At 31.5% G+C, this 14,048-nt stretch overlaps 1 protein-coding gene across 1 annotated transcript in view; it reads right to left on the bottom strand.

Moving 5' to 3' along the window:
- Window positions 1-5,827: 5,827 nt before the first annotated feature.
- The window catches only part of LOC131852022 (suppressor of lurcher protein 1-like), a 79,432-nt gene continuing 71,211 nt past the window's right edge, over window positions 5,828-14,048 (bottom strand). The window contains exons 12-15 of the mRNA XM_059202592.1: window positions 11,258-11,448; window positions 9,951-10,158; window positions 6,986-7,218; window positions 5,828-5,909 (exon numbers count right to left, since the gene is read on the bottom strand). Coding sequence (XP_059058575.1) covers window positions 5,839-5,909; window positions 6,986-7,218; window positions 9,951-10,158; window positions 11,258-11,448 — 703 coding nt within the window. The 3' untranslated portion in view covers window positions 5,828-5,838. The remainder of the gene's footprint in view (window positions 5,910-6,985; window positions 7,219-9,950; window positions 10,159-11,257; window positions 11,449-14,048) is intronic.

Genomic DNA, 14,048 nt, shown 5'->3' with positions numbered 1-14,048 from the left:
AACCGCGCACGCAGGTGTACCATTCCATTAACATACGAGTACATTATAAAAAACTTACCCATCTGTAAGTCTTTTCAGTCGTTTTGTTTCCTATTCCAATTACATAAAATTTGAGAACAAAAAACTGATTTTTTTCTTAGTATACTTTATACTACAATATTAGTTCACTAATCAATTAAGTGAACGAAGGTAATATATTATTTTCTCTTTTCGATAGTCAATAATTTCGTAATGCCATTAAAATTGAATTTATCTCACTCATAGGCATTTTGCGGATTCGTAGGTACGATGTGTTTCGCGAAGAATTCACTATATTATTTATAATACACTTCTGGATTCAATGCGAGGGTGAATCCATAATAGATGTATGGAAGGTAACTGATTTAGATATCTTACAAACAACAAAATATGTTTCTTTATAACTACATGATAAGATTAGATCATTTCTTACAAAGCAAATATCTTAAAATGAATATTTTACTTCTTTCTCTGACTTGAGAGTGAATAGGCACTTAATGCAATCCCTCGAAATATACCTAATTCTAAAATGAGGCTCGAGTTAAATGTTCGCTGCAAAAGGCTTTTAAGTACTGCTTTGAAGTAAAAGCTTATTTTTAGTGTGAATAAAATGTTGTACAAGTGGCAACTATCTAATACATCCAGCTCTTGAGCCGTTTACATCATGTTGCTTTCTGAGAACCTCAGTGGCTTAGCACTGCCTCACTTCCGATGCTCGCTCGTTCAATTCCTCGCACGATGATAATTCTTGTATTCATGACTAAGGGTGTTTGTTTTAGTTATTTTAGAAGTATATTATGTATATATTAAAAATAAATTATTTAAATATTTCTATATATTGTCTAGTACGCATAACGTAAGCGTTGCGTTATGCGTCACACAGCGACATATAATACCAAGGTATTAAATGGCGCTGTGTGACTTGTCCAGAACCATTCATATTATTACTCATGTAATTACACTCCCACATCTCAGCCAAATTGCAATATAGCTTACAAATGAAGCTGCTAGTATCACTAATAATTAAGTTATAATGCTTAATGTATACGGTATAAAACCACAATGTAATATCTGAACAAATAATACTTATTTTAATCCATCTTCAACTTCTGGAAATTTATTAAAAAAAACAGATTGCTGACTTTATGATAAATGTATGTTATATAATAAAATGACAAGTACGATCCTCATAATTTAGATTTCGCTTTAGGACGAAATGAAAAATAAACAGAGGAAAAGAATATTACTCGAACCACCGCAGAGATAAGTATTCTCGTAAAATATAATGAAAATTTCAGAAGTGCTCCTTGTAGAGAACGAATTGCAGTCAGTATAAATCAATGTTATTAATACACATATTTTTATATATACTACATATACTAGCTGTCCCCGCAATCGTTGTATTGCCATATAAATTAAAATCACTATTAAAAAATGGGGGTTGGTGATAGAAGCGTGAGAAGTTAGTGTTGTAGGTACATTTCAGTGGCCACATTATAAAAAAATATTTTGTTCAAAAAATTTAAAATATATTTTAGAGGTAGATAACTCTTATCACTTAGGGGAAGGAAGGAAGGAAAAATAGAGAGTAGCTGATTCTCAGACCTACTGAATATGCATATAAAATTTCATAAAAACCGATCAAGCCGTTTCGGAGGAGTATGGTAACTAACATTGTGACACGATATTTTCATATATAATATAATATACATAGAAACGTATAGGTATATAATCACATTCACATCCTCCAATACAAGATTGTGTAATTCAATTAAGTCAGGGACTTTAAACTCATTTGCTAAATTAATTTAATAAGTTTGTAATTCACTGTTCTTGCTGTAAAATCTTGATAGAACTTCATTATAAAGGTTATATTATTACTAAAAATTACTTGTAATTAATTCTGCTTTGACTGTTTGCTTATGATTTAGAAAATGATCAGTTTCTATCAAATCTGATTACAATAAAGTGTAATAGGAATGGTACTGCAATAAGTTAACGTTAATAATAATACAACTTACGTAAACTTATTATATACTAAACTGACTTTGTATATAATTAAGTTTACTACTGTATTTAAAAGTACAATAATGAATATTTATATAATCTGTGGTATATGATTAGGTAATGACATACAAAATATAAATAAAAATTACATAGCATAATATCTAGGACATGTAAATGATTAGAATACAGTAAAAAACTGGTACACTGATATCTTCAAAAATTATACAGTTAGGGATAATCTATATATGCACTTAAGAATAGGATTAGACATTCCTATGCCCTGTATTTTATATACCAACTGAGCTATAAATATTTCTCTTAATTAAAGTAGAACCATTCCATTGTATTCACACCCATCGAATTATTTTAATAGTTTCAAATCCCCGGTGACTCAAAAGCATTTTCTTGTTTGCTGGAGTTTGCGGTCACGAAATCGCTGAGGCGTTTGTCCTAACTAAACCGCTTATATGTCATCAGCGCTACCCACATCAGGGAAGTCTGTAAACAATTCAGAAAGTGAATCCTCCGGGGCCTTCGCGCTCTTTAAAAGTAGAAATTTCGAAACTTCGATGGATGAATAATTGTTACATGATAAAATTTATAAAAAAATATAGCATATACTACACATATGGTATATGTTGGCTGGACTGTTATCTTGGATTTAGAGGCAGTATTAATTATCAACATTGTAGTAAATGCAATACATGACATGTTCACATTCCGCTAAGTATATTTAAATCCATTTATTTTAAATAGTCGAACTATTTAAAATAAATAAATAAATAAATAAATCCAACGTGGCGGGGGGCGAACCTAAGCTCGGGTAAATCGGGGTGGTAAACCGCTAGGCCATGAAACTCATAATAGAATAATTTATACTTAATATAATTATAGCATTTATTAAATGTTTACTAGTAATGGTACTTACTCACTGGCAACTTTCTTATACGCGTATGTATATTTAAATTTTTAGTATCATAGTTACTTCTAATTTAAAATCACAGTCGATTTTCTGGATATTTTGTGCGTTGTGATGATTAACATGTCTTCCAATCCAGTTGTATAAATATAATAGTTAATCAGTTTTTCTTTTTGTAACGACTACGACTTTTACTGTGATAGTAGTATATTTAAACATTATACAAGGAGAATTACTACAAGTAGCCCATAGTATTCTTCAATAACCACATTTCCAGATGCTCAAACTGAGAATATAACTCTAGCCAGTGCTATGCTAAAGGACTTCCGAATCACAGTTACTGGCAACCGGCGACAAATGGTTAGCTATTCTGCTTTATGAGATCTTGCTCAATACACACAAAGCTCTAGCCATTCAAAGGCCGTAATATTGTGACCCTAAAGTAAATGCGGGCTCTTTCTGAACGAGATTAATTGGGTAAAGTTAAGCCTGTCTTAGACATGGGTTATTTTCTCTATTGTTACAATAAACACAATATCTAGTTTACTGTAATAATTGACACTACAGCGTAATTACACTATGTAAATAGTTCGTTTTATTTTCCAATTTAAATATGTAATTTTTATGCTTATGTATTTTCAATTATCTATAGTTATTATAGTCAAGATAAATAATTTCAATAGATATAGATATTAAGAATAATTTCAACTAAAATAAAGAAAGAACTGCAGCTAAAATAAAGAACAATTTAAGTTTGGAATGAAAGAACAAAATAAGAACAACAGTCAAAACAGAAAAAAAGAGAATCCAATCACCAATAATGCAGATAACAATCGGAGTAAGGCCCGTTTAACCCAATCCTGTGACAGCGGTCAACATCACCAAAAGTATATTAACAATCGTAAAGAAGAAATTTTATGTTTAACAATAATAATATAATATTCCGTCTCGACTATTACCACACAAGGCATAGTCAGAAGTATTTTTTATGGATAATCATGGATTGCGGCTGCTATCTGTGCTAACGATTACGCTGACAAGGTTCCAGTGGAGGATGACAAGATGAGCTTGAGGTCAGGTCAGCTAGCCCAGCATGATAAATTTACCAAGAATTTATCAATGTGGTTTCCAGGAGAAACTGCATGAACGTTAAACTAACATAATATATAGCAATGGGGTCATTAGTTTACATTACTAACAATCCTCTGGGGGCCAGGGGATTGTTATTTGTGGATATATGGTGAATATAAAACTTCAAATACCAACATTTTATAATGAGGGTGAGGGCATTATGCCCATCGTTATCGACTTTTTTTTTATTATTATTTGTTCACTAATTTCTTCACTGGAGTCAGTTATAAATTTAAGTAGGACCACAAAGCACTTTTTAGTGTCAGTCAGATTTTAACTGTAACTGTAAATCGGATTAGTAAAGCATTAGGCCACAACGCTTGGGGTTATTTAAATAAATAAACCAGCTTGAATTAATAATATTAATTCAATTAGTAGAAATTGCTGATTGAATTATATTATTTTCACACTGTTATAATACGCGTACAAATATTCAGCGAGAGATTCCGTTGCGACGTACTAAAACTCAAAGTTTGAAATTCTATCTTGATCCCTACGTGACTTGGATATCAATGCTTCCTGGGATTTTACTATGCTAACCTCGTCTATTTCTCGTTTTAAAAATTATTATTTACTTTACCGGAAGTTGAGTATCTGTCTGATGAAAAAATACTAAGCTTTGTGACCCTCTATTACATCAAGTGGCCCTGTTTATAAAAAGCATCGAAAACAGTTCGCTCAGTTTCTCACATTTTATCTATACATATATTGATGTAATATATGCACGTATAATGTTTATTAAACTAAACATCTGTTTGAAAAACATCAGCGCTTTTCTTGATTGTTGCTTATGAAGTATTTCATAGCTCTCACTGACAGCATGCATTAAAAACAAAAGCTATATTACAATAACTGTTTATTATAGAGAACACTTTTCATATTTTATTGAAATTTTCACTATCAATTTATTTTTTGAGCCTCCAGCTGAAGCTCTAGACTACAATTGCTTATACTACCAGTTCCGACTCTGGTAATCATGATATGTACGATATAGTATGATACTATCGTTTAACGAATATGACGAATAGCACAAAACACGTAAGTGAAGTAATTTTTGTAGAATCTATTATAATATTTTGGGCATTTGCCTGCAATAATAGTTGAGCGTACAAATAAATAAATAAAATCTATCATTTATCTGTCAATTGAAATTTATTATTTATTTTATTATTTAGACATTCTCAAAGATTTTACAGCTTCAAACTCCAATGAAATGAAACCAATTTACAACTCGTTATCAATACCATCAAATTAATCGAAGTATATTATGTTGACATCAACGAATTGAAGTAAATTTGCAATAGTTTGAATATTTATATATTATTATCGAGGAAGACTTTACAATAAGTCATTTGTTTATTTTCACCTATTTTAGAGGATATATATGTTATTGAATTATTATTAATATTATATGAATATTTATTAACATTATTTTAACCTAGTATAGATTTTTATTTATACTCTTAAGCTATCTAAATCTAAGTTATATATATATATATATATATATATGTATAATGACATTTGTTTTGATTTCATTGAAAGAAAAAACTATCATTATAATTCTAGGCAGTATATCCAAGAAAACCACTGCGTTACCTTTTTGAATAGCCATGGTTACCTTCTGGTATGTAATATTATGTCTAATTATCTGTAGTTCTGGTATGTTTATTACTAATAAGTATAAATGAAACAAATATTTTTATAGAAACAGTCATAATTTATTTCACCAGTTATTTCAACATGTACTAACATCCTGTATTTCACTATCTCAACGTCATTATTACATCATATAGACACATAAACAATACCAGAATAGATGTACACAACCTCGTACCTGTAACAATTAAATCGTTTCAATTAGTAACTGGATGCTAAAACACAAAGTGGTTTTGTTTCAAACCAAATATACGGAAAGGGTAGCGCTTTGTAATGATGCGAAGTTACAATTTACAAATATTGTAATACTATAGGGAAATTGTGGGGATTTATCATTGAATCTGTTTCCACCATTAGCATATTACTCTGTGTTATGGGAAATTACATAAGTTATGTTGGGACAATAATTTAAAATACCTAAACCAAAGTCATTTAGAAGATTTAATTTTGTAAATTTTTTTCGTCTATTATCAATTCTTTAATGTAGCTTAACTTAACTTCTATATAGTAAAATCATCTCTTCTGAACCTTATATATAGTTTTATGAACTTTATAGCTAGGTATATAATCATAGATTATCAAAATAGATACATCGCAAACAATTCTAAAAATCCAAATATCTCACTAGTTTTCTGTCCTTACGTTTGGTAAGAATGAATTGCGTTTCGGCAATAGAGCTCCAATACAGACCTTTCCACTCTCTAAAGCTTTTGTGAATGGATCAAATCAATAGTGAATTGAATGCGTTTGTCTGACCCATTTTAATTTAGAATTGTGATGAAAGTGTTATATTAAAGTTGGTCGACTTAATTAATCTTAGTAATGCATTTTGATCTAAATACAATATTAAATAGAGTTTTAATTTACTTGATTTGTAGTAGTGTATCTTTTTGGGCATGTTATTTAATGTATTAAAGTTGAAAGTTAGATACTTGAGCAGATCTTTTTACTAAATGAACTTATCCAAATTCCACATGAGAATATTGCATTTTTCCCTAGATACTTGGAGTTCAAAAAATAAGTTTCTTTATAGAATAGTTTTATAAATAATCTCCGTCATATCATCATTTATACTTAGCAGTCATAAATTAATTTTTCTCAGTTAAATTTATTTTCTGTTTATGCCAGTCGCATTTATTGAGTTCCTGCAATTTATAGTTAATATTTCATCTTAAAGGTAAATAATCCTCATATACTAAGTTTACATTTCTTTAAGATTATTATATTGTATTTTCATAATAATTGTTTTCATACCGCTATCAGTATCCGGCATAGTGATGCTGTACATCTCGGAGTCCCTAAGGAACAAGTAGTCTGCTTTAAAGCCAGTACCGTCCAATCTATCATTGGACTTGAATGTGATCCTGAGGAAATTCTTCTCTGAAGTAACTTGTAATTCCTTTACTTGACCGCAGTGTCTGTGACTCTGTGCATCTATCATTTGACTGGAGAATTGTACATAGTCGCTAGCTGATACTGCTTCACATCTGGAGGTAGAAAATCTATCATAAACAACATCAATTATTTATTAAGACAACGAGTATATCTGATAGGTATTACGATTTTACTTGTTACAAAAACCAATAACCAGGGAGTAAGCATCCATATTGGGCTTAATAATAGAAATTCTAAATATTACAAAATTTGTATATGCACACATTACATTACACGCACTCGTTTTATGCATATTTAACAAGGCATGTTACAAGCCTTGTATTAGTTTCCTAAATCTCGTTTATAGGTACTTATAAAGAAAAGATTACCATAACTTTGCCTTCCCTATTCATATATATACGTATAACGTAATGACAAGAAAATACATCGTCGCATTGACAGTGATAAATGTACAAGATGCTGCGTGATATAACGCCGAAGAAGAAAAAATGTAACACAAGCCTGGATAGTTTAGTGATTTGTAACCGAACATATGACAGTTCGACCTTTTACGCTTTATGTTATACAAACAATGAAAGCAACAAATTTGTTGTTTATATCATAAACTCAATTTTTTTTTTCAATTCATATATACTGTATTTAAATGTAATATTTTGCATTGAGAATAAGAATAGTTTATTAAAAAAGTTAGAAGAATTAAATATTTATCAAGCGTAGTAGATACTCTTTTAAGGGGGTCTTCCTATGTGATGGGTTGAAAAAATCGATTTTTTTTTTCATAAATTGCTCCCTTAACATGTCTAGAATACGGTAGTAAAGCGATTTTAGAAAATTCGAAGTCGTTTTAAAGATACAGCAGGTAAAAGAAAGAGCGGTTCGGAGCGGTGAGTTGGCAGTTAGAGACCGGGCCTATTGTGTACCGTCGGCTTTATACCTGGCCTCCCTTTTATTAATATATTTGTTTATACAAGTTTAGACACGTTTCTACAGACTTAAACAGAAAAGGAGCAGGTAAACTTACTGATAAAGTTATCCAAGAAATTACAAAATTCTACGGATTAGCAATTCGACGCCATCCAGATTCGCTTGAAGATATGAGAAAGGAAGTTTGGGCAACGTACTATCACAAACGTTCTTCTGATGAAAACCCTCAGCATCAATTTTGTCCAGAAGGCGAAGACAGTTGGTGTAAATGGCGTAAGGCTGAAGCTAATAATGAACTGGACCAATTTCATCACGATAAACCACCTCTAATTCCGCAAGTCCAAGAAGCTATCAAACCGGTTTTCGAAGATTTATCGAAAGACGAATTATTAATTCGTTGTTTAGGAGCAGAGACACAAAACAATAACGAATCTTTGAATTCTTTGATTTGGACTTTCGCTCCTAAACATCTTCATTCTGGTCCCAAAGTTGTTGAAATTGCTAGCTACTTAGAAGTTATTATCTTTAATGAAGGTTTTCAAGGTATTTTAAAAGTTATGTCGATTATGGGATGCCCTGTTGGTCGTGAAGCCCAAGCGTATGTTGAGAAACGGGATGAAAAGCGAATAAGTGATGTCGTTAAACAAGCCAATTGACTCAAGAGCTGAACAATCTGCTTTAAAAGAGTTCCACGAGGAAGAGGAAGGAATACTCTATGGACCAGGCATCGCCGATTGAGAGTAAGTTGATATTTTAATAGTTTTTAACGGACTTGAAACTTTAAACGCGTTTTTCTCAAAACTGTGTTTCAAACTTTCCTCCATTGTATCTCAGAAACGGCTGGACCGAATTACTTGAAATTTACAGGGCACACTCAATATATGTAAACGCATGGAATGAACTATTATCAATCGAAAATTTTCAAAACTTTGATTTTTTTATAGCAAAAAACAAAAAAAAAAACGCCTAATTTGCAACTTTTATTTCAAATGTCTATCAAAAATCCAATTTTTTTTATATTCATTTGATTATAGGTCATTCCGTGCTTTTAAGCCTACAAATTAAAACGCCGTTTTTTTTTTTTTTTCAGATAAGCCGATCAGCCGGAATCGTGGAGGAATTGGGAGCTCTTTTTTTCGTGGCGGGGGTGTTCAGAGCGCTGTAACTCTAGTTTGACTGAATATTTTTAGCTGAAATTTTATATTTATACTGTCCAAATATGTGTTAATAAATGATAAAAAACTTGAAGCTCTAAATATTTACTGGTCGTAGAAAAAAAATCCTAAAATATCCCTAAAAAACAGGCCGTCACATAGGAAGACCCCCTTAATAGTTGAAATTACAGTTTAAAGGTAGATTTAAACTAAAGGAACAAAGAGCAGAACACATATTAAGAGCTAGAATGTTGAACCACGTAGGTTTAGATTAAAGGACTACGTGCAGGTACGCTATTATTTGCAATTGTAGTTTAACAAGTACAGAGCTACTATTATATATGTATCTTTATTTGTCTATCACTATTATTTAGAACATTTTCCTTCAATAAAAAAGGAAACATGATACTTTTCATATCAATAATTCATCTTCATAGTCTACGAGTGTATCGGACTTAATAATATGATCGTTAACATATTGAGTTAGCCTTTAAAAAATTGCCTCTATTCAGTAGATTAAACTTGTATTATACAAGCACTGAATAAATTATATTTATTTTCTTTGTCGAAGAGAGGATAAGATAAATTCGAGATATTAACTCTTTTCATAAAGAGTTTACTTGTCGATCGATGAAGAATTTGGATTTGAACAACATTATATTCCAGATTGCTTTGTATGATATTGTCCTAAATAAGACCGGAAAGTTGCTGCTAGAAATAGTACTTTATAGATCACATATACTTACGGCACTACACCTTCGACATCGAAGTAGGTAAACTGCAAATGTACTCTCTCATTTTCATTTCCATAAAAGAAATAATTACACTCTGTATCCCTTGGATAGAGGCCGGGATAGTTTGGTGAAGTCACGACACCCTTCTCTCTCTTACTGCTATTAAATACAAAGGCACATGGAAATTCTAACAGCTGACTCCCGGATGTGATCCCGTAGTCTGAAAATAATCCGTAACCAGTTTAAAATATACATACCATACCATCCCATATAATTACTGTAATGTTGAACAAAGTGAATGCTAAAACAATTTTAAATATTAATATCGTAACAGTTCAGACCTTAGAGGTGTAATGAAATATTGATTTGATGAATAATTTGAAGGGACTCCGATTCATAACAAAGAGAAGTCAGCAAAACCAAGATTTCTCTAACAAAAACGGGAGCCGGTTTTAATAAAACAGGTAGGAGGGAGCAATAAATCGTATTTACATTTCCGCTTAAGTAAATTGAACGGAAAGATTGATCTATGAATCGTACGGAACAGATTTCTTATTGAAATGCAATGGTATTTTTTTTCGGCAGGACGAAAACGAAATTTTAAAATCGTGCCGCATTCTATCATGATCGGTTTAATATAAACTTTTCTATTCGATACAAAAGGATACAAAAGGATTAAAAAGGATTATTAAGGGTCGGCAACGCGCACGTTACGCTATTGGTTTTTGTTTTCTTTTCGTACTACTCAAATGCCGTTGCATACTCTTATAACTGCCAGTATGTTATTTTTATTGCTTTATAAATTATTAAATTAAACTATTATGTTAAATTTACACCATTTTGCCTACTATAATATATTTCAATATATTCTACTCTGTGTTATAAATAAGTATAACGACTATGAATATTTGAAAACTTACCTCAAACCGAGGTATTAATATTTAGAAATTCCACTAAACCTGTCAGTAAATTGCAGGAGTATGCACTGCTACATTTACTATCTGCATAAATGTATTTTTTGTTAAAGTGTAAAACATTCAATCACTTTAAAATTGCAAGCTTAATAATAATGTATTAAAACTAAAACAAAAATTAAAAAGTTGTATTGTAAAGTTTTAATTTTAATATGCGCAATTATCTAGTTTATTAAGAAGCGTGTGGAATGTGGAATAATATTTTTAAACCGATATATAAATAAAATTTATTGGTAGTTCAATGTTTTAGTATTTTATGAGTAGGGATCATTTCTATTGAAAGGAAACTATTGTTTATAGTTGAGGCAATCTTAAATTATCCTTATAGTTGTGAATAATACTAACCTTCAACGAAGGCGTAAGATATCTTAAAACCCCTACTGTGTCTCGATGAGTAAATTCCACGGAATTCGATCGATAGCTTTGGTCCGTTTGACATTATAGGCTTCGGTATTTCGTTGCCACAAAAGGAAGCCATTTTCTCAAGTCGACCGTCTACATACAGAAACACGTCAAGGGAGTCCATACTTTCGCAGCTGAAAACAAATGCCCACATTCAATATTAAATATCCATAGATTCACCAATAAGATGTTAAAATGATAATTATTTGTTAAAAACGCAGCCATTGTAACCTCGCTAGTATTTTTAATCAAAATTAAATTTAGATTCATAACCTTACTTCAAAAGACACATAATTAGAGAGACATATAATTAGATTATACAACAGACATATAATTAGCATTATGTTACATATCTTACTTGAAACCTTAATTATACCTAAGTTACATTATTATGAAAAGGAAAATCATTGTAATTATATTAAGAGTGATGCTCGTGACAGGCGCCCATTATTTGAGTGACAAATTGATACCCTCCACTAGGGATTTCAAGTCATCAGCATAATTATAATGTGGATTTCTATATAGTTTGAATGTGTCAATATTAATAATATTTCAATGTCGGTAACATCAAGAACTGAGTTATACTAAAGTCTGAGTCCTATGTCTCACTACTTGAAGTACGAGATATAACACTAAATTTACTACGTACAGATACATATTAGTAGTGGCTAAACTTGCCGTTATCCCATTATTAGGGGACGGCGCAATATATATGTCATATTCTTCCACAGGTCCATATCAGCCGTTTTATCTAAGCTCTCCTTTTCTGTCTAACATTTTCTACATAGTCCTTCTATCGTTTCCTTTTTCGTCCTCTCCCTTCACATGCGTCCACGATTATATTAAATACTTTCTCATATCAGGAACCTCACTCCACCACATGAAATACAATCTGTTACTTCTTAACTTCTGTAGTAGTGAACGAACTTTCAAACTACCTCGCAATACTTATTTCCTACTCTGTTATTCCTGGTCACCACACACATCCATCTTCTTTTACTTCCCTTTACGCAACATTCTGATCCACATAAGCAAATAGGTCTTATTATTATTAGGACTTAATTACTTTATTTAAGTTTTCATATTGATAATATATAATAGAATTCATTCGGTCCTGAGACCTGTTGCAATTTCAACCATTCAGTGCTAATACTGCAGTTGTAATACTAACTAACGTAATTACGGCGACATAACTCCTGAGTTCTCTAGAGCGGCAACTGATGACCTGCCTACCATGGTCGTTACACTGTACCTTGTGATTGGAATTGTTATCAGGCGACAACGCTTCTTATCATTAGGCGAATCCTTAGCTTGTTCCAATCGTTTAAAATATTATCACTAATAATTTATAGCAAATATTTTCAAAAATAACGACGAATTTAACTTTCTAAAAGTATCTAAAATTAGACTCAAATGAATAAAGATAATTTGATTCGATTTGATTGATTTGTTCTATTTAACACTAGCTTCGGCACTGATCGTGCGGATTTTTTTTTATTTATAAAAAATAAATTAAAAATAAAGAGTAATAATAATTCATATAGCGACATCTACTCCGAACTAAGCAGACTTTGCTAACTTATACGCCTACCTTTCTCTAAAAAAAAATATATACAACTCTTTTTAAGATGTTTAGGGAAAAATGAACATTTAATTTAAATAATTCAGGAACTGAAATCGCGACTACCGCTAAATTGGTGGAAATATGAACCCTAATTAGGTAGTTTACAAGGTTTTTTACATTTACAAAAATGTTTATTTAGTATAGAACAATGTTCCAAAGTTTCTTATATTTTTATTTATACTAACGAAATTAAACGACGTGACAGAGACAAAATACCCTGTAAAACAAAGATGGACATTAGGTAAATTAAGGAAAATTTAAAAGATAAAAGCTTAACTTTTTCATGTTAATGTATATTATATATACTTTCAAAATCAAAATACCTTTATTAATGTATGGTCTATTAACAAGCTGACTACCCACTTAATGGTAAGTGGTAACTGTTGCCTTTATTGTACATATATGTACAGCACTACGGACATGACGTCATTAGGTGACTCCGAATACCATTCTAGAGTTACTATTCTAGAGGATTAAGATATCATGCCTCTTATCCTGCAATTTCACTGTCTTATCCTATCCATTAATTGAAACACAGCACAGAAAGCAAGCTGATATGCGACTGAAAAGCATAGGTCCCGCATGGGCTTCTTTAAGCAAAGTTTCGGCAAGTTGGCTCTTCGTGAAGATGACTATTCATCTAATTATAAAATGTTATCAACTTTTAGTTCACAAATATTGGGTTAGTATAATTAATAACAAGTCTATGACATACGAGTTGTGTTTTGAAACTATAATTGCGAATCATTAACGACTTAAATTTAAGTTCTTGTCTTCCTCAGGTACTGGGCTATAAGTTATATAAAAAAAATGTTGATAATTTCTGCGAGTAGAGCGGTCAAACATCATTATCAGCCTACAGCAGTCCCTTGTTGGACATAGGTCTTTCCCAAGGCATGCCACTGCGCATTATCTTCAGCCCTTTTCTTCCAGTCATTACTTATCCCTACGTATGTTGTCACTCCACCTACCTGCGGGGTGTACTACACTACGTTTGCCAATTGCGGTATCCACTCTAGAACACGTCTACTCCAGCAAGAATCAGTTTTGCGACAGATATGACCAGCCCACTGCCACTTTAACTTACGAGCGATCACAGAAACAATCAGT

Source organism: Achroia grisella, unplaced genomic scaffold, assembly GCF_030625045.1.
Source record: "Achroia grisella isolate CSIRO2021 unplaced genomic scaffold, CSIRO_AGI_Agris_v1 utg821, whole genome shotgun sequence".
Lineage (NCBI taxonomy): Eukaryota > Metazoa > Arthropoda > Insecta > Lepidoptera > Pyralidae > Achroia > Achroia grisella.
The sequence above is the reverse complement of the archived record's forward strand: the minus strand, read 5'-3'. Positions and strand labels throughout refer to the sequence as shown.